This window comes from Vombatus ursinus, unplaced genomic scaffold (genome assembly GCF_900497805.2).
Source record: "Vombatus ursinus unplaced genomic scaffold, bare-nosed wombat genome assembly UNPS02014863.1, whole genome shotgun sequence".
Taxonomy (NCBI): domain Eukaryota; kingdom Metazoa; phylum Chordata; class Mammalia; order Diprotodontia; family Vombatidae; genus Vombatus; species Vombatus ursinus.
In genome coordinates this window covers 32,513,387-32,534,878 of record NW_020954641.1, presented here as the reverse complement: position 1 = coordinate 32,534,878, position 21,492 = coordinate 32,513,387, and the positions used below count along the sequence as shown (strand labels likewise).

The 21,492-nt window shown below is 45.6% G+C and overlaps 1 protein-coding gene across 1 annotated transcript in view; it reads right to left on the bottom strand.

Moving 5' to 3' along the window:
* The window catches only part of CAMK2A (calcium/calmodulin dependent protein kinase II alpha), an 82,121-nt gene that overhangs the window by 54,920 nt on the left and 5,709 nt on the right, over positions 1 to 21,492 (bottom strand). The window contains exons 2-3 of the mRNA XM_027841888.1: positions 12,245 to 12,339; positions 5,278 to 5,337 (exon numbers count right to left, since the gene is read on the bottom strand). Coding sequence (XP_027697689.1) covers positions 5,278 to 5,337; positions 12,245 to 12,339 — 155 coding nt within the window. The remainder of the gene's footprint in view (positions 1 to 5,277; positions 5,338 to 12,244; positions 12,340 to 21,492) is intronic.

Here is a 21,492-nt window from a genome sequence, read left to right as displayed (position 1 = left end):
TGCTTCCAGCTCCGAGGCTCTTAAGATTCTTCAGAGGATTATGGAGTTGAGAGACCTTGGAGAGAATCTAATCGAAACCTCTTATTCTGAGGAAACTGAGGCCCAGAGTGACTTGCCCAAATGCACAAAGGCAGTAAGAGGTAGAGTTAGCATTTGAACCCATAAGATTAAAGATCTGAGCTGTAAGGGATCTCAGAAGCCATATAATCCAACCCTCGTACTTTTTAGATGAGGAAATTGAGGCCCAGGTAAGTTAAGTGACTTGTCCAAGGTCACATGGCTAGTAGGAAGCGGAGATTGGATTTGGACCCAGGTCTCTGAATCCAAATCCATTGTACCGCACTGCTAGGGAGATTTCTGGTTGGAATTTTTTGTTTTTTTACCTTTGGACCTAGCCCTACCACCTCCTTCTCTTCTTCCCCACCTCTGAGGAATGCTACCTTCTAAGCTGGCCAAAGTAAGTATAGCTGGAATCTGAAACCTTTTCAGAAGAAAGCGGACCCATGACTTTGGTCAGATTCTTCTTACCCAACCCAGGTCCCTCTGGTCCAATTCCATCCCTGTTAGGTAACCTGCTCTAGTCCCCCTCCCCCAGAAAATGTGTTCATGGACCTGGTCTCTTCCCTATTGCCCTTCCTCTGCTGAGGTGGCTGCCCACAGGTCTCCTGGGAGGCCTCCAATTCCTCCCTCTCCTCTTTGATCCATGACCTGGCAACATGGCCTTGTCCATCAATGAGTAATCAGGCTGTTTGTGCAGCTTCAGGAAGCTGTCCTCACTCCCCAGTCTCCAAGCAGCAGGGAAGGGGGAGGGGGGATAAAAGGAGGTGGAAGTGCATTCTGGGTATAAATAGCTGACGGAGTTGTCACCCTCCAACACTGCAACCCTTCTGGGCTCCATCTCCACGCCCCCAGTTACCCAGGCTCAAATAATACTCAGTCATATTTGTCTTCCTCTCCCCAAGCAATTCTGTCCTCTCCTTGCTTCTTTTTTATCTGTCCTTTTTTCTCCTTGCCTCAATCGCTTCTTGCCCAGACTATAGAAATAACCTCCTAACTGAGCTTCCTGTCTCCTCTCCCCCCCCCCCCCCCCCCCGCCCAGTCCATCCTACAAAGTCTGCCAGATGAATCTTCTAAAGACCCAGGTCTGACCACATCACTTTCTCTGTTCCAAAGCCTTTGCTGTTTCCCTGTTGGCTACTGAATGAAGTCCAACTTCTGAACCTGGCATTCAAGGCTCTCAGGATCCTGACCCCAGCCAATCTTTCTAGCTTCATGGCACATTGTTCCTCTATACAGGGTGTCCCAAAAGTCTTAGTTCACAAAGCTTTAAATTGTACTGAGACCTTTGGGATATCCTATATGCTCGGCACTCCAGAAAAATTCTACTGTATACTGTGCCCCAAACATATCCTATGCTTTCCTGACTCACCTTTTTTTTTCACGAAATGATTCACTGAGAACATCTTTCCTATCCTTATCTCCACCTATTGACGCTCTACCCATCCTTTAGAGTCCAGCTCAAATGCCATCTCCTGTAAAAAGGGCAGAGCGCTGAGCCTTGAGTCAGGAAGATTTTTGTTGAAATTCAGACACTAGAGCTCCGGCCATGGAGTCAGGAGGACCTGAGTTCAAATGTGACCTCAGACACTTGACACTTACTAGCTGTGTGACCCTGGGCGAGTCGCTTAACCCTGATTGCCTCACCAAAAAAGAAAAAAAAAAAAGAAATTCAGATACTAGTAGCTGAGTGACCTTAGGCAAGTGACTTAACCTCTCTCTGCTACAGTTTCCTCAGCTGTAAAAGGGGAATAATAATCGCTCACCTACTTCACAGGGTTGTTGTGAGGATCAATTGAAATATTTGCAAAGCATCTAGCACTATACCTGGCAGATAGTAAGAGCTTAATAAATGCTCATTCCCACTAAACAACTCTGAGACTCAGTTTCCTCATGTGTAAATTGAGAATAATAATGGCAGTTATTTCACCGAGTCTTTATGAGGGATCAGATGAGATAATGCATGTAAAGCCAGAGGCTCTGGATAAATATAAGCTACCGTTATTTCCTGATTCCCCAGAACAGGTGTGATTTTTCAATCCCTATTTCCCTTTATGTTCCTTTTTCCATCCGTCTCTCGTTCCACCTTGCAGCCTAGTTATGTGTTTTCACCAAGGAGCCGGCTCTAACAGACTTGCCAGAACCGGTTGTTAAATTGTCAGCGTAAGCGTTTACGCCTCAGAAATCAGCAATCCCTACAAATCAGGACTTGATTTTTGCTTCATTGATTGTCTAGACTTAAGAAAGTGAGAAGAAAATATTAATAATGCAAATTCAACTTAAGAGTGTGTGTGTGCCTACTTATTTTTTTCTTGAAGAGCCCGATTGTTAAACATTCGCCAGTATACCCTTGCATTGTCCTAAAAGCATCGTTTGAGCTCAGCGGGAATACTGCAGAAAGCTCAGGGAATTAAGTTATCACCAGATTGAAGGCCCGGGGACTGGAGGCTAATAACCATAGTAATCATAGCTCACATTTGTACAGCACCTTAAGGTGCGCAAAGTGCGTGCACCTTGTAAAATCCATTACCTTGTTCGAGCTTCCCAACGGTGCTGGTTTTATCCTCCCCATTGGGAGCTAGCTCACGAAGGATGGAAAGTCTTATTCATCCTGGGCCCCTCCCCCGTAGCACCTTGCCCAGGGTCTCCTCCTACACCACACCCCCAGCCCCATAAATATCTTTTGAATGAGTGACTGGATTAGGAGAGTAAGAACCACAATAGGGGAGCCAGAGACTGGGAGGAGCCAGATACTAAACCAGCAGCTTAGAGGAAAGCTATCGCAACAACTTGACTCGGTAGGGGGCAAGGCTGGTACGAGTCCCAGGCAAGGATGGCTGCAGCACTGGAGGCTGAGCGATTAATGATAATAATGGCCTGACCTTAATACAGGCTCTGAGGTCTGTAAAGAACTTTACATATATTGTCTTATTTGATCCTCACACCAGTCCTATGAGGTAAGTGCTTTTGTTATCCCCATTTTACCAATGAGGAAACTGAGGTTGAGAGAGGCTAGGATTTGAACTCAGATCCTCCTGTGTACAAGTCTCCATATTGCACCATTTAACTGCCTGACTAGCACCAAGCCTTGACGGGGGCCCTGCTAAGCTGAAATCTCAGGGACCAAGAGGAGAAGAAAGGCAGTAAAGGATTGGGAGGATGGAGGGGGTAGGGTTCTAATTCCTTTTTCACTCCAGTCTTGAATAGCACCTAAGAAGCAGGACTTTGTCCAGAAGGTCCCAGATGTTGGTCGTGGTAGCTAGGTGGCATAAGGCCCAGAATGCTGGACTTGGAACCAGGAACACCTGAGTTCAAATCCTGGCTCAGGGACAGCTAGGTGGTGCAGTGGATAGAGCACCTGCCCTGGAGTCAGGAGGACTTGAGTTAAAATCTGGCTTCAAACACTTACTAGCTGTGTGACCTTAGGCAAGTCACTTAACCCAGATTGATTCCCTCCCCCCCAAAAAAAAAATCTTGCCTCCGACATTTACTTAGCTGTGTTACCCTGGGGCTAGACAAATCACTCAGACTCAGTTTCTTTTTCTTTTGGGGGGGGCTAGGCAATTGGGGTTAAGTGACTTGCCCAGAGTCACACAGCTAGTGAGTGTCATGTGTCTGAGGTCGGATTTGAACTCAGGTCCTCCTGAATCCAGGGCTGGTGTTCTATCCACTAAACCACCTAACCATCCCTCAGTTTGCTCATCTATAAAATGAGGATAAGAATAACACCTGTCTCACGGGGTTGTTGTGAAAATCAAATGAGATTTTATATACGTTAAACAGTTTTTAAATCTTAAAAGCATCATATAAATGCTAGCTTTTATTATTTTGGCATCTCATAAGATCATAGATTTAGATCTAGAAGGGACCCTTAGACCTCATTTTACAAGTGAGGAAACTGAGACACAATGAGATTAACTAACTTTGCCCAAGGTCACACACCCATTTTTAGAGGCAGGATTTGAACCCAGATCTTCCTGATTCCAAGTCCTGGACTCTATACACTATTCCACATTGCCTTTATCTACCTCAGGGTTGCTTCAGACTTGGAGGATAAATGGGGAAAAACTTGTGCAGGGAAAGGGTGGGTTGTGCATCAGGGAAACCTTTCATCCCAGACAGCTCAGGGCCAGAGAGGGAGAGAACAGTGAGGAGCCGGTGACCTTGTTTTGAGAGTTGAGACCAGGGAATTGGAAGAGATGGGGTTCTGACTCCAAGAAACAAATCAGGTGGAAAGATAGGACCTTAAAGGCTTTGGATGTTGTGTTTGGGAGCTGTCCGGCCCCTCCTTTATCCCTAACTTGCTCATATTGGTAGGTATAGTAGAAAGAATATTCCATTTGGACATGGGACTGAATGCCACTCATGTGGCTGTGGACAAACCTGGCTTAGTTGCCTCAGAGAGTTTGGATTAATAGCCTAAATTGTCCCTCCCAGCTCTAAGTCATACCTCAGAGGCCTGTACCAGAGGCCTCTCTTACAAGCCTGTCAGCCTGAGGCAAGGCCAGGAATAACAGTTTGGGAGTTTTCATCCTTGAGTGGACTTGAGAGGGGCCTATTCTTGCCAGGGCTCCCTTTCCAGGTATGTGAGGCCAGTCTAGGTGCATTTGCCACCTCAGGCAACCTACCTTCCCCAGAGAAGTAACCATCCTGCCCTGCCAGGGCCTCTAAATGCTTCCCTTTCAGGGCTTGGGGCTTGCTGCAGAGCTGGGATGGGGAGGGGGTGCTGGGTGCATGTGGGGGTGGATGACAGATTGACTCAGCATCACTGTTGGTGGGTTTGTTGTGTGTGGGGGGTAAGGGGGGTACACTGGGCATTTTTTTTCCCTCTGGGGACTATTTTAATCTTTCTGGGAGCTTCAGGAGTTTTCCTGAAACAGCTTTTCTGAAGGAGGCTGCCGGCAGGCGTAGGCTGGGCGGAAAAGGCCTTCTCTTCCCTCCCCCTCCCCACCCCCACCCCCAGCTGCTTCTTAAGGAATGTGGCTGCCCTCCACCCCCACCCAGTTCCCTCCCTTCCCCCTCCAAAGAATCCAAAATTACCTCTCCATCCCCCCTTCCCCCATTCAGTCCAGGAGTCAATACCAGGAGACACAAGCCCCATCCTCGCCACCCATTGGCACCCCACTCCTATCCCATTCCTGATCTTCTTACCCACAAGTGCAGCCCCTCTCAGTCATCACTCCCCTTGGTGGAGATTGGGGAAGGGCAGATTTCTCTTACCAATATTTGGATGCTTTAGCAGGCGGCATATGCGGGCCTCTCGCTCCAGCTTCTGATGATCTGAAACACAAGGAACTCTAGGTCAGAACCGTATTGGGTTGGACTGTGGATGGGGGAGTGAAGCAGATTTTTCCTCTCAAAGACAGGGTAGTCCCCTCATCTCCCCTCTGAATCCCGAAACTCCCTGCTTCACCATGGGGGGAGGGGAGAGGAAATTTTCTCATAGGTAGAAAAGAGGGGCTTGAGTTATTAGCTTATCGCTGAAGTCCCTTCTGAGCTCCAACATTCTATGATCCATTCCAAGGCCCCTCCAGCTCTCACAGTCCTTGTCCTTAAGGTCCGTTCTAGCTCTGATGTTCTATGTTCTAAGGGAGTAGATATTCTGCAAGGGTGTCAACCAAAGATTGCAAAGGAAGGAGGCCATCTCTGGAAACCAGAGCGTAAACCCACTTGCCAAGGCTTCTCTACCCTCTAACAGCCCTTGCCCCAGAGCTGTTGAAGCTCCTTGGTGCTGATGAGGCCAGGCATTGGCAGGTTATCTTACCATGGTAAGGCCAAGTCTGAGTTCTGGCTAATTGAACACAGGATCAGTATGCTCAGGAGGCTAGATGATCTCTATGGTCAAACTAGGGAGGGTTTAGATGAGATACCTGCGGTAGGAAGTTTGTTTTACTCATTCTTGGCTACCACTTGGAAAATCCTGCTGGAAAATCCTACTTGGGTCCTAGGTGAATTAAGGAGAAAGAAGGGCTTGTGTCCAAGCCCAGGCCTCTGGCAAATTAGAGGATTTCTCTGAGGCCAGGGCTAGTGGCCACACAGGAGAGAGAGGGAAGCCTGCCTCCAGTGTATACCACACACACCATCCCAGCTCTGGGGTCAGGCCTGCCTATCTTTCTTTAAAGAAAGCTCAAGGAAAATGGTTCTAGATCATAGCTCCTGGATCTGTGCCCCTTCCCTGAGATTATTTATTTACCATCATTTTTGAAGGGCAAAGGAGATAAGGACAAGGATAAAGCCTTAGAGTACAGAATGTCCTAGTATGAAACACAAGGCCACAAGTACCCAACTGGTGAACCTGTGGAAGGCCACAGGTACCCTGTCCTTGGTGAAACCACTACCCACAACATCCTTTCTCCTTCCCCGAATCCTTCTAGAGAGGGAGGGAGAACTCTTATAGTTTCATTCCTTTTTCTAAGGCCTCCAACTCCCAGGTGTCTAGTCTTGGCACAAAGCTGAGTATAGGGTTAGCCCCCAATCATGGAATCATGGCTAAGTACAAAGGGGAGAAGGGGGGGTGCTACAGGAAATCTAAGGAGGGACAAACAACTTTCATCTGGGAGAGGAGGATAGTTAGGCTTCTTGGAGAAAATGGCACCAGAGTTGGAACTAAAAGGGGTGGGTGTAGGGGAGGATTTCAAAAAAGAAGGAGACAGAAGTTTCAGGAATCCATTTCAGGCATGAGAAGTAGTGTAAGAAAATGTAGAAACACCAAAGAGGTCAGGATGAGATCAGAGACAGTGAGTAATTGGGTCTGACTGGAATGCAGAGGAAAGGAATTGTATAAAATAAGTTTCATTTCATCAGCTCCTCAAAGTCTGTCCCCCCAGTCCCTGCCCAAGCCTCAATTTCCAGCTCCCATCCCCCCACCCACACCTCTCAGAATTCTGGAGAACCACAGATCAAAACTGACATGCTGCTTTTCTACCAATTATACCTGCTTCCTAGCTAAACTTTCTAGCTTCCAGGAGGGGCTATTTAGGAAGGAGCTGGAAAATCCTTGACCTTTCCCCATCCCCTTCATCAGGAGAAAAAAGGAAAAAATTCTGCAGCAAAGAGATGGACCAACACTAGAGCGTCTAAGAACTGATGAGGAAATGACATAGTAAGCAGAGAATCTCTGTAGGAAGAAAGTCAATTTACTTACCTCCCCAGTCCCTGAGGAAGGAGTTAGCTAGAAAGGATTTTCATCGAGTTGGGGGAGGGTGGGGAGAGGAGCTGCGACAGAAAACACACACAGTCTCATTTTCCTGGCTGTTCTAATATTCTTCTATTGAAAGTACCATGCTCCCTCCCTGGGTCCATTTTCCTCCCCATTTTTACTTAATGCCTATTGCCTGATGTCTTTCAAACTTGACCAGATTTCACACAGTTCCAGGCCTAGTCCACTTTGCTTGGTTAAGTAGGAAATTGCTCTGCCAAGACTGCAAAAGATAATCAGTATCTCTCCAATTCATCCTTTGTTTCAAGGCAGCATGATGCTAGATAGGGTGGTAGACTGAATAAGAAAGACCTGAATTCAAATCCTGCTTCTCACCTTTACTAGCTCCATGACCCCAGGGACATCGATCCTTCTGGACTTTCAGTTTCCCCATCTGTAAAACCTAGATGGGAAAAGCTATAGTTCTTACCTCACACGGTTGTCATGAGGAAGGCACTTGATTAATTTTAATATGTTACACGAACTATTTTACATTTATATTTCATTAGTGTAAAGAACTCCCTATCAGGGAAATTCCCTTTGCCAATGTAGACTGGCACCAACTCAACAAGGGAACCATCTGGAGCACTGAAAGGTTAATCGATTTGATTTGCCCAAGGTTGTATGGCCAGTATATTTCATAATCAGCACTTGAACTCAGGTCTTCCTCACTTGAAGGCTGGCTTTCTATCTGCCATGCCTCTCTTCCTCTCCCTTGTTAATTTACAGACCCACAGAATTAAAGGCTTCACTACTGGAAGAACTATCCTAGTCCAATGCCTTGTCTTTGATCACACAGCAAATTACCAATAGATCCAGGACTACAAACCAGATTCCGCCTATTTCCCACCCAATCAGAATAGAAACATCCCAGGACCTAAAAGTCAGAGAGGACCAGGGAGATCTTACCCAATAGCCTTATTTTACAAATGAGAACACTGGACCCCAATGACTTGGGAGTCAAAAACAAGACAGGAATATGGAAGCAGAGAGGAATGTCCTTTCTCACACCCCCATTTCCTTTTTCCCATTCCTTCAAATGGGTTCTACTTGAGTGCTGAAATTGAAAAGTAGGCCCACTAAGGCATTGGGGGATGCCTGGGTCCCACTTGGAAGTCCCACTTCTTGGGCACCACTTGGAAGGCCCTCCTCTGACCAGCGACTCACATTTTTGGATGAACTATAATTTATTTTTGGAACCCCATTGATGTAACATTCCTGCCTGTGGCTTTGGCCATAACTGCACAGAGAAAGGAAAGGAGTTGGACCGGAGATGCTAAGCTGATAGGTTCCATTGCTTGTTAAGGCCTGGGATTTTGGTCACAGAGGCTTCCTTGTTCTATGGGATGGCTGAGTGCCAAGGAAACCAACCACTCTCCAACTCCATTCACAAACATAGATGAAATCAAGAGCCCGGCACCACCACCACCATCACCACCACCTCCCACAATGACCTTGGAGCCTTCCACACCCCCTCCCCTCTCACACTGATGTAAAACTCAACCAATATGGTAGAGAGGAGAAGGAACTAGATTTGGAGTAAGGATACCTGGGTTCAGATCTTGGCTTTTCTGCTTATTTACTGTATAATTTCAGGGAAAGTCCCTCCCACCTTTAAACCTCAGTTTCCTTATCTGTAAAATAAAGTCACTGGACAAGATTTCTCAGGTTGCCTTCTACTCTGAATCCTGTAGTGCTGCTTTTCTGATTGGGGAGCCAAGAGCAGACTCCCCTGAGAACCATGGATGCCTGGAGCTATTCCAAATACTCCCAAGAGTAAGAAGTAAGAAACTCTTTTTTTTTTTTTAGTTTGTTCCAGTCCCTGAATAGCCAGCAGAAAAATCTGCTCAGAGAAATTGTACTAAGCCTTTTTCCTGCTGGAAGGCTAAAATCTAAGGAGGCCTGGGGGCTTGAAGGCAATGGGGCGCAGTCAATTGGTGATGCATTGGATAGAGCCCTAGGACTGGAATCTGGAAGACCTGAATTCATATCCAGCCTCAGACACTTCCTAGCTGTGTGGCCCTGGGAAAGACTCTTAACCACTGTTTGCCTCAATTTCCCCATCTGTAAAATGAGCTGGAGAAGGAAATGACAAACTAGTCTAGTATCTTTGCCAAGAAAACCCCCAATGGTGTCACAAAGACTCAGACATGACTGAAAAAACAACTAAACAACAACTGAAAGACACGTAGGGGAAGTGAACTTATCCAAAGTCACACAACACCTCAGTGACTAGAACTCTCAGTTACCAATGTGGCAGTTTGCACGGTGAAGAGAGTGCTGGAGTTGCAGTCAGAAAGACTTGAGTTTGAATCCTGTCTCAGACACTTACTAGTGTGTGTGATCCCGGGCAAATCCCTTAATCTAAATGTGTGCCTCAATTTCTTCATCTGCAAAATGGGAATAAGAACAGCACTTTCCTCAGAGGATTTTTGTGAAGATCAAATGAGATAATATATATATATAAAGTGCTTAGCAAACTTTAAAGCAATATGTAAACGTTAGTGCTTCTGATTCTAGAAGTAATCTACTGGATTTTATGATCTGCCCCACACAAGAAGAAATACAAGCTGAGTCGAGTACTGCAAAGGGTAGGTGGGAAGAGAGGCTCGGTGTTGACCCAAAGGCTTTTGTTACCTCTTAGGGACATGGAAAGGGATAGCAGAACTGCCCCCTTTACAAGGAGGTCAGCAAGGGGATCTACACTGTTGTATGGTCCTTCTTTGTTGCTTGCCTCAGGCCCTGCACCATCCCTAGTAGCACTCATCCACGCACATTTCTAATTGGGGGTACTCCTAATTGGAGGGGCCCTGTGCAATGGGGAGATTTGTAGGTATCCTCCCCAACAACCAGTCTTGGACCAGGGAAAAAGATGAGCTTCCAGATCCTGGGAGAGAAAGGAGAGTTTCTGGGAGAAGGTGGAATCAAGACCTTGGCCTGAGTCATGCGTGGGTGTTTAGGGTATGGACTACAATGTTTTCATGGGCATCTGGTGCCTGGCTCTGGCTAACCTGGACTGACAACAGATTAAGATTCCAAGGAGACCAGATGCCAAATGTCAGCCTCTCACAGCTGCTGGCAGAAACACAATTGAGCCATGCCCGTCCTATGTCAATCCCAAACAGGTCTACTATGATGGCAGATCAGGGAAGGAGGTTATTCCTCCAGATTAACTGACATAGAGCTCTTTGGGCCATTGGCATTAATTCTGGAAGAGAATAAAGAAGGGTACGAAGAGCAGAAGACTAGAAGGCAATGGGCTGGGATCCTCTTGCACCCTGCACTGACTTAGAGAGGTGACCTAGAGTAGTGAGAAGAGTGTTGGACCTGGTGTCAGAAGAGACCTGGGCTTGAATCCCAACTCTGACACTTAACAGCCATGTAACCCTCGCTAAGTCCCATTACCTCTCTGAGCCTCAGTTTCTTCATCTGTAAAATGGAGATAATAATATACTACCTACCTCACAAGGTCATTATGACAAAATGATTTGGATAACCTAAAATTCTATGAGCATAGGCATTCATAAAATGCACTTTAAGCAGACAGGACCATCCATTCACATAGAGGAAAGACTGAAAGATAAGGAAGGCATGGATTGGTGAGTGCCTAGCAGTTGCAAATCTGACTACTACTATAACCCTGTTTATATTCCAAAAGGTTAAATTAAATCTAATATGATGAAATTTGTATCAATATGTTAAAGTTTCAATGGCGTGAGAATTCCCTCCATCAATGAGCATTTTAACTCATTCATTAACTTAGTAGACAAATTCCAGTCAAACTGAACTACTCATTATTTCCCAGTTGGCATTCATCTCCGATCCCACATTTCTGCACATGTGGTTCCCCCATGCCTGGAATGTCTGGAATGCACTCACTCCTTACCTCCACCTGTTAACGTCTCTGGCTTTCTTCAAGGTTCAGCTCAGGTGCCACCTCTTACAGGAAGCCTTTTCTGATCCCCCTGGTTTGTACTTTGTCCCTCTACAGATTATCATGTGTGCTCTTGGTCCTAATTATGGAACAGTCCCCCCCCACCACAAGAGAACATATCCTCCTTAGGGTCAAGGTCATATTTTTAGTTTTGTCTTTGTACCCTGAGTGCCTAGCACAGTGTTTTGAATATGGTGAGTACTTAATAAATGCTCATTGGATTGAATAAATATTAGGAAGCTGCCTAATCAACAAGATTAAATGACTTAGCCAGGGCCACACAGCCATTAGGTATGAGACACAAGATTTAAATTCAGGCTTTCCTGGCTCCAAATCAAACAGTCTATCCACTATGCCACGATAGCTCTGATATTTCACTGGGGGCAGCAGAAGATCCTGCACTTATAACTGCCTCAGGGATTGGGGGAGGGGGAAACAAGAGGCAGAGAAGACAGCCATTTTTAACCTTGGCTCTCTACGTACCCAAGTAGAAAGAAAAGGATGTCTACAAAGCCACTTCTCTACCTATATCTTGGCTAAAAGTAGAAGCATACGTTAGCCCCAAAAAACCCACAGCATGTCAGATAAACTGTAGCCTCTATCATCTGCATCCTTCAGAAAGAAGCAATGGTATGATTCCAAAGTGCAAGTAGAAATTTATCAAATCAAAGGATTTGGAGCTGGAAAGAGCCTGAAAAAAGGACATGTGGCCTAAAATCCTTTTATAGAGAAGAAAGCCAAAGCCCAGAAAGTTTAGGTGATTTTCCCAAGGTCACACAGCTGGTAAATGGCAGAGAACCAAGATCCAAAACCAGGTCCTCTGACTGCAAATTCAGAACCAACAATAGAACAAAGAATTAGAATCTAAGAAGAAGGGGGGGGAGCCATTCCTCCTCCATCCCTCTCCCTCCCTCTCCTTCCCCCCAAGTTCTTCTCAGGCAAGACAGGGCCTAGCCTTGACCCAAACCCAGTTGCTGGGGAATGGGGTGTAGAGGTGGGAAAAGTGAAAGAAGAATCCCAGGAGGGAAGGAGAAACCCCGAGCCAAGTCACTTACCTCGGGCTGAGAGCTTCTTCGTGTTGATAATCTTGGCTGCATACTCTTGACCGGCTAACACTTTCACACACCTTCTAACGATGGAAAAGGCACCCCTGGGGAGGAGAAGGGGGAAAAAAAGCAAAAAGAAAATGAAGGTCCAGAAACAGAACTCTAGCCAGCAGCAGTAGTCCATGGACAAGTGCTAGAGATGGGGAGAGGCCTCACTCTGCGCCAGGAGGTAGGAGAACAAGACCCTGCAAGAAAATGGGTCCACTGAGGGGTGGGGATGCGGGGATAGGGACAAGGGCTCACAGCACCCCAAAATCCAAAGAAAAGCTTCTTAAAAATGTGAGAGCTAGAAGATCCCATAGAGGTTATGAGTTCAAATGCCTTTATTTTACAGGTAGGGAACTGATGTCCCCAGAGAGGATAGGATTTGTCCAAGGCCACGCAATGAGTTAGTGTAGACGTGGAACTATGACCCAGGGCTACTAACAATACAGCTCAGTACTTCTTCCAACCCACCATGCTGTCGAACTATAGTCCCCACAGTTGGGGAGCTTACAGTCTAATTAAGATCATAGCCTCACAGGATTAGAGCTGAAAGGGATTGCTTTACAAATCTTTGAGTGTTATATAAATACTAGCTATTAATTCACAACGCTTCTTTTGTTGAAACCTCTCCAGAGCTCTACTCTACAGCTGTAAGAGGATCTAGCGGTCAGAGTGGTCCAAGATTGGTACAATGTAAAGAATGCTGGCTTTAAAATCAAAAGACCTGGGTTCTGATCATGCTTCTGCCACTTGCTGCCTGTGTGATGTTAGGCAAATCCTCTGGATCCTAACTTCTCATCTATGAAATGGGGCGTGCATGGGACTGGATGACCTCAAAGGTCCCTTTCGGCACTAAACAGGGGAAGGAAGGAAGGAAGAGAATAGAGGAAAGGAGGAAGGGAGAGGGGAAAAGAGGGAGAGAGGAAGGGAGGGAAGAGAGGAGGAAGAGAGGGAGGAAGGGAGGGAGAGAGAAAGGAAGGAAGGAAGAATGGAAGGATGGAAGGAAGAAAAGGCAATGTGGGATGTAGTAGAAAGATCATTGGATCTTAGATCCTAGGTTCAAGTTCTAGCTTTGCTACTTAAGTCACAGAGATTTAAAGCTAGAAAGACACTTGGAGTATATGAAGAGCAAAGTCCAAGTAGCCTCATTTTGTAGATGAGGAAACTGAGGCCCAGTGAGAAGTGACTTGCTGTCCGTCACACTGTCAGAGACAGAGCTAGATTTCAAGCCTAGGTTTTCTCACTTTTATTTTCTTTCTTTTGTTTTTGTTGCTGTTTCAAAGCCATATTTACAGGATTGTCTCCTAAGCAGCCTGAGAAGCCACAGAAAAATCTCTGAAAACAGCACAGACGACTCACCCCCCTCTTGTATGGAAAGGAGCAGATGGCTGGGGGTGTGGGGGAGAGGGGGCTGGTGGCTAGGGAGTGTGTGAAAGGACAGGACAGGACAAGGGCTGGGGGAGGGGGAGGGGGGGGGAGCTTCAATGGGAAGCAGGAGGTTAGCAGAATGAGACCCTCCTGGGGGAGGAGAGAGGGGGTGGCAAGTGTTGAAGGAAGAAGCCTGGATCCTGGCTCAGAGTTTATAATAATAATAGAATAATGTGGTGCTTCAAGGTTTACAAAGTGATTTCCCCACCCACATCAACCCCATGAAGTAGGAATTATTATTCCCATTATACAGATGAATTAACTGAAGGTCAAAGAGTTTAAACAACTTCCTCATGGTCACACAGCTATTGGAGCCAGAATTCAAATCTGGGTCCCTTGACTCCAAGTCCAAAACACTCTTTCTATCCGCCCACACGGACACTCACACGTTCCTAATATTATCTCACAATCCTATTGTTGGTTCACCAAGCACTTCCTCCACAACAACCCTGTGAGAGATAGTGAAAGGCTTGTTATTCCCATTTTACAGATGAGGAAAGTGTCAAAGAAGTAAAGTGATTTGCCCAAGGACGCATGAATGGTGTTGGAGCCAGGATATGAATATGTCAGTGCCTGATTGTGTCCCTAGGGGGTGGACTACCACTGATGCCCACAGTATGGTGCTGGGAGGATATCATCAGATGGCTTTGGGGCAAGGGAGAACAGAATGCTACAGATTCTTGCAGGGAACAGATAAGACAGGAGAGAAAGTACAAGGAGTTCCTTTCATAACTGGTCTCCAATCCCCTCCACTTGGCGCCACCCAGATGGCCCTGGGTTCCCAGCTAAGGAAGTGGGAAAAAGGAGGGGCCAGACAGATGGGCTGGGAGCACGGGACCCATCACTGAGAATGTGGAAAACTGCTAATGGCCTGTGAGAAGGAACACGGGCCTAGCCAGCGCCTGGCCATCCAGGGAGTCACAATGAGAAAATGGTTTTCTCACTGCCCGTTGAGTAGACTCTTGGGAGCCAAGGGCAAAGCTTCCGGTTGGGAGCTGCTAACAGTAAAGTCATCTAAACCAGTGCCTTCTAGACTTCAGTATTATTAACCATTACTTGGGGCTGATGTAACTGGCTAAGCCTACTTGCCAAAAGCATTGTCTGTCTTCTCTCCCACCAGGAACGCTGCCCCATAGAAACTTCCTGGTCCTGCTCCTCAGCCCCACTGGCTCAGCCAAGAAACTCACTCTGGGCTGTTATGCCCTGAAAGGCAGTATAAAAAGAGCCCAGGCTCTGGTGTCTAAAAACCAGGGTTCAAGTCCCAACGCTGCTCCTTAGTAGTTGCGTGACTTTAGCAAGGTAATTTAAATTCTCTGGACCTCTTCATCATCTATAAATGAAGGGTCTGGACTCCCCCTCTAAGGTCCTTTCCACCCGGTAACCCTCTGATCTCTCTGGACTAAAGGAAGTCAGACCCTTGGACTATGACTTGGACTTAGACCCAGCACCTGTCCTCCTACAGCTAGCAGCATTTCCGTGGAAGATAGAGACTAGTAAAAATCAATGTGATGATACAGTGGATAGGGTGCAGGACCTCAGGCCAGGAAGACTCATCTTCCTGAGATCATATCTGGCCTCAGACACTTAATAGCTGTGAGACCCTGGCCAAGTCACTTAACCCTGTTTGCCTCAGTTTCCCCATCTGTAAATTAAGCCAGAGAAAGAAATGGCAAACCACTGCAGTATCTTTGCCAAGAAAATCCCAGATGGGGCTACGAAGAGTCTGACATGACTGAAACAACAGCATGTTTCTCTTACCTTATTCATAATCCTCACAAAAGTCATCCTTCATCTCTATTTGATTATTTAAGTAATTACTTTTCCAGCCTTATCATGCATTATTCCTGTTCACATTCTCTGTGGTGTATCCTTCTTGCTCTTCCTCACATTTGACATTCCATTTCTCAGTTCCTGGAATACACTCTCCCACCCTAGAATCTTTTCTCTCCTTCAAAGCTGAGCCTAAACATCTTCCCTGAGAGGAATCTTTCCCCAATGCCTCCAACTGCTACTGCCTCCCCTCCACCTCAACTGACATTGTATTTACTTTGTACGTATTTGACATCTATATGCTTTTCCCTCAATCAAATGTAAACTCTTGAGGACAGGACTGCTTCATTTTTGTCTCCGTGTCTCAAGTACCCAGGACTGCACTTGGAAAATTGTAGGTTGGTGCTTAATAAATGTTTGAATGCTCAATTGATTTTTAAACCTTATTATTATGGTCAAGAAGGACCAGAAAAGGAGGTGGATGGATCACATATTGAGAGTGAGTGATAAATGGGTATCCAAGTGCTGAACCCATATACGTGAAATATTAAAAGACCCAGAAGAGACTTTCACCACATTAGGCTGTCCCTCTGAAAGATATGGAAGAGAGTCACACAGGATGAGAAGGTTTAGATGGATTGCAATCTGTACTAGTGCCAGTCAATAAACATTGATTAAATGCCTTCTGTGCTGAGTACAGGGAATACAAGGAAAGGTAAAAGACAATCTCTGATCTCAAGGAGCTCACAGTCTAATGAGGGAGACATCGTACAAGTAACTATGTGTAGTGTTGCCTGTTCAGTCATTTCAGACTTCTTTTTGACCTCTTTTAGGGTTTTCTTGGCAAAGATATTGGAGTGGTTTGCCATTTCCTTCTCCAGCTCGTCTGACAGATAAGGAAACTGAGGCAAACAGGGTTAAGTGACTTACCCAGGGTCACACAGTTTGTAAGTATCTCAGGCCAGATGTGCATTCAGGTCTTCCTGACTCCAGGCCCAGTTGTGCACCTAGCTGTCCATGTATAGTGTAAGCTGGAGTTAATCTCCAGAGGGAAGGCATTGCTATTAAGGGGGAAATGGAAAAGCCTCCTGTGGGCTTTTAGCTAAGACTTGGCAGAAGACAGGAAGAGGAGATGAGGAGTGAAAATCCTGGAGTCAGGAAATGGAGTGACTTGGTAAAAGGAGAAGCGGGGAGTCTGTTGTCACTGGATGGGGGGGGCAGAGGGGAAAAGAAGACTGGAAAGGTAAAGGTAGGGGGATAGTCATGTTATAGGGGACTTTGAATGCTAAACAAAGGATGTTACATTTAATCCTGAACGTGATAGGGAGTCACTGGAGTTTATTGAATATTAATATGGTCTGACTTGCTCTTTAAAAAGATTAGATGGACAGGAGTGAGTAGAAACAGGAAACAAGGAGACCAACCAGTAGGCTATAGCAAAAGTCCAGGCATGAGGTGATGAGGACCTGTACCATAGGGAAGGGAATACTCATACCGGTGAGATCACAGATGCCTTGAAGTATCAAAGCAATGGGGGCAATAAATATTTTCTCAAATCTGGACCTCAGTGTACGAATGCCTCTCCAAGGTTGCAGACCAGCCACTCTGTAATTTAACCTTAGGCAGTTGTCTGGGGCCCTGAGAAATTAAGTGACTTGTCCACGGTCACACAGATTGTGTCAGACAGACACGAGATCTGAACCCAGATCTTCCTGATTTCAAATTAATTCATAATGTCAAAACTATCTCTCTCTCTAATAGTAATAATAATAACCCCTTATAATTATATAATGCTTTGTGCTTTTTGAAGCCCTTTGCTATCTCATTTGATCCTCCCAAACTGCCCTGTAAGAGTCAGGACAGTAATTAGGATGCCCATTTTACAGATGAGGAAACAGAGGCACAAAGAGATTAAGGTACTTGCCAAAAGTCACACAGACAGTAAAAGGCAGAAACAGTGTTATCATCCAGGTCTCTAGACAATCAGTGCAGGACTTTTTTCCTTCTCCAGCCACCCCAGCCTGCTCAGTGCCACACCTCCCCCTGCCACAGGAGGCGTCTATACCCCAATCCAGGATCCCTGAGAGCTTAGCATCCCTCTGGCAGATGCCACAGGGACACGATGTATTGGAACTGTCTCAGCCCAGAGCCCTGGCCTACACCAACGCAGCAGCAGCACTGAGGGTACACAGAAGGCCTGGGAAATGGAAGATTTTGTTTGATGCTGAAGAACACTGAACTAACAGAAGTTCCAACATATTCCTTGTTTTGGCTGCTATTGGTTTTTTCTTGAATGGTTTACAAAAAAAAAAAAAAGTAAGGACACAAAACAGATCTTTTCCAGCTGAAATGCTGAAATGTTGATTGCGGATGATCGTTGATTGCCAAAAGGCCCACAATCTTTCTGGAAGGGGTTGGGCCAATGGTCAGCAACACAGTGAAGCCTGAGGAATCTGTCTTTGAAGCCCCCTCCCCTTTTTTTCACCTCCCTTCCCAGCAACCATTTTGGCCTCACTGGGTCATACTTTGGTGATGGAGGGCTCAGCGGCTGCTGTTGCTGAACATTGGGGTCCATTTGGAATCCAAGGGTCTCGGTTTGAGACCTGACTGTCACTGACTAGCTTTGTGACCTCAAGCAAGTCACTTATCCCCCTCTGAACCTGAGTTTCCTCATCTGCAAAATGGGAATAATGATTATATCACCCAACAGTGTTGTTGTGAAGATCAAATTAGACAGTCAATAGTATACTTTGTACACCAATATATTTTATATAAATGTAAACTATTATTATTATAACTTACTTAGAATAAAGTACAGGGATCCCTCGGGCATGAGGAGGAATGGCAGGGCTAGAGGGGATTGCATTTTCAAGGAGAGCCTGGAAAGAACCATGCTTAATTTATAGAAAAGCCTTATTAATGGTGGACTTCTCAGTATTGGTGAGGGCTATTTAAATGTGGGGGTGGGAGGTTGTCTTCTTAGTACTTCTGAAATACTTTTAGTTCACATATATAGCCCTTTACAGTTGACAAAGCACTTTAAAGTTGTTTACACAGCACTTTATATACATTATCTCATTGGAAACATACCATGGAGAGAGTTGTCAATTCTTCTTACACATAATACTGTCTGTTCCTCCTTCTGGAGATTAAAAGATCATTTAGGGCACTTGGGGCTGTGGAAAGTTCATGTTGCCTAGGTGAGCAGCGGCTCTCCTGAAGGGGCTACTGAGTCTTTTAAGTGCCAAATGGAATGAATGAATGAATCAGAGAAAACTGTTAGCTGTTTAACTACATTTCCAGCTTGCATCCAGATTTGTTCTCTCAGAATGAAGGCACTTAGCCTGATTGGAAGACAGAGTGAGCCATCATGGAGAAAGACTGGAGTATAGAGGCGTGGGAGAGGGAAAGAGGGGTTGAAGGGGCAGGGCCTAGCCTTTAAAATCACAGAATTTCAGAAATGGAAGAGACCCCAAAGTGCATCTGCCCCAATCTCTGCCTGAAGCAGGTATCACTTGGCTTCTTTTGTGATACTTTTATTGATGAGGAACTCATTACATATTCAAATAACCCATTACACTTTTGGAGCCCTTCAAAACAAGGGAGCCTGAGCTTTCTAGGCAATCAATCAATCAACATTTATTAAGTGCCTACTATGTACCAGGTACTGTACTAAGGGATGGAGATACAAAAAGAGGTCAGTTCCTGACGTCAAGGAGTTCACAGTTTAATGGGGGAGTTAATAAATGTATACAAAAAAAAAAAGCTGTATTCAGGGTAAATAGGAAATAAGTTACAGAGAGAAGGCACTAGAATTAAGAGAGGTTGGGAAAGGCTTCCTATAGAAGATGGGATTTTAGTTGGGACTTATAGGAAGTCGGGAGGTGAAGATGAGGAGGGAGAAAAGCAGAACAATTTAGCGTGATCAATGGCTATGTGCGCAACCTCTTTGCCTTTTGCTCCCTCCCCTTTTGCCTCCTCCCACCGATAACACTACCAAAAACCATTGCTGCTTCTATTCTCCTTTCCGGAAGGTCTCTAAAAGGCATGCCTTTGGTTGAGACTCCAGGGTAGGCAAGTTATATGACATCCCTGTTAGGAAAAGACAAATGAAGCTGCCTAATGCAAACCCTTCTTAAGAATGGAATGGACTTAGGGGCATAAGATTTAGAGCTGGAAAGGCCCTGAGAGAATATCTTGGCCAGCCCCCTTATTTTATAGAAGAAGAAAATGAGTCCCAGAAAAGAGAAATTATTTGCTTAAGGTAATACAGATAAGTTTGACAAATCTTGAATTTGAATGATCAATCCAATTCCCAAACCTTTATTTGCAGAGTGCTCTTAGTACTGGAGGGCTAAGTGGCCTTGGATTTAGAAAGCAGTTAGCAACCAAGGCCCACACTAACCATTGCACACTAGATCTCCACCTCACAGTACAGGTTTGCTCACCAAGATCATTGTGATCACTCACATTTGTGACTGTTCCGTGATTTACAAAATGAACCCATTAAACTCTGAGCTCCTTGAGAATGGGAACTGTCTTTTATCCTTCTTTGTATCTCCAACACTGAGCATAGTGCCTGGCACTTAATGTTTATTGACTGACCCAATATCTGTAATCTCTTTGGATCCTCACAACTCCCCTGAGATACAGTCAACAGAAATTATCTATATTTTTCAGATGAGAAAACTGAGGCCTGGAGAAGGTAAGTAATTTTCCCAAGGGCAGAGAGAATCTCAGAGTTCTATGAGAAACTCCAGAAGTCATCTAATTTAACTCCTTACCTAATGCAGGAATCCTTCAACAAGTGGCCCACCCAGTCTCTGCTTGATTATGTCTCTTGATGAGTAATTCACTCTGGAAGCGCCTCATTCTCCCTTTGGGCAATGCTGGTTGCTAGGCCGTTTTTCCTTATATGAGGCCAAAATCAGGCTTTCTGTAACTTCTATTCATCATTCCCATTTCTGTCCTCTGGGATCAATGGGAACCAGAGAGATTTCTCTCCTAATTGATAACCCTTCGGATATTTGATGACATCAGTCACGTACCCCCTAAGTCATATTTTCCGAAATAGACCCAATTCCTGGTTTCTAATCCCTTTACCATTCTGGGCTGCCATCCTCTGCAGGACCACCACATTTTTTTAACTGGACCTGTGATTTCAATGACATAGAGGGCCCCCACGTAAGGAAATCCCTTCTCTACCAATACAGAAGCATTTGCTCTGAAATGTAGTTTGAGAGAGCTGTCTGCAGTCACTGAAGGGTAAAGTGACTCTAGTGCCCCACAGCCAGTATTCCTCAGAGATGGGACTTGAACACCCCACCCAGAGGCTGGCTCTCTTATGCATATTCAGTGCCACCTCTCCAGGTTGCCCTTCCTAAAACATGGTGCCCAGGGCTGGAGACAATCGTCTAGATGTCATAGGGCCAGTGGAGAGGACAGTAGAAATATAACTTCCCTCGCCCTGTTCATTATGTTTCTATTTATGCAGTCTCAGACCTCATTAGCTTTTTCGGCAGCCCATATCTCCTCCGTTGTATCTCGAATCTCGGGCAGCTGATTTTTCTTTTTAATTCAAGTGCAGAACTTTACATTTGTCTCTATTAGGTTCCACCTAATTAGATTAGGTCATCTGGCTAGTAAGAGGAAGAACCAGGATTAAGAGCCAGGTCTCCTGGCCCTTTCTCTTATCCCAGGCTGCTTCTCCTGTCCCCCCTCTCCTGTTCATTGAGCCCACGTGTTAGAAACAGCCCCCCTCTTACTAAGGGAACCCTCTTGCAACAGTGCCTTGGAGATACAGAAGATTTAGAAGTGGAGGAACTTCAGAGAGCAACTCATTCAACTCCATCATTTTAAAGATCGAGGAAACTGAGACCCAGAAAGGTTGCCCAAGGTGGGGCAAAAAGGGCTTCAAAAGATCAGGCAGTAGGGAAGTGGCACCCTGGTGAATGAGTGGGTCCCGTGTGTGTGTGTGTGTGTGTGTGTGTGTGTGTGTGTGTGTGTGTGTGTGT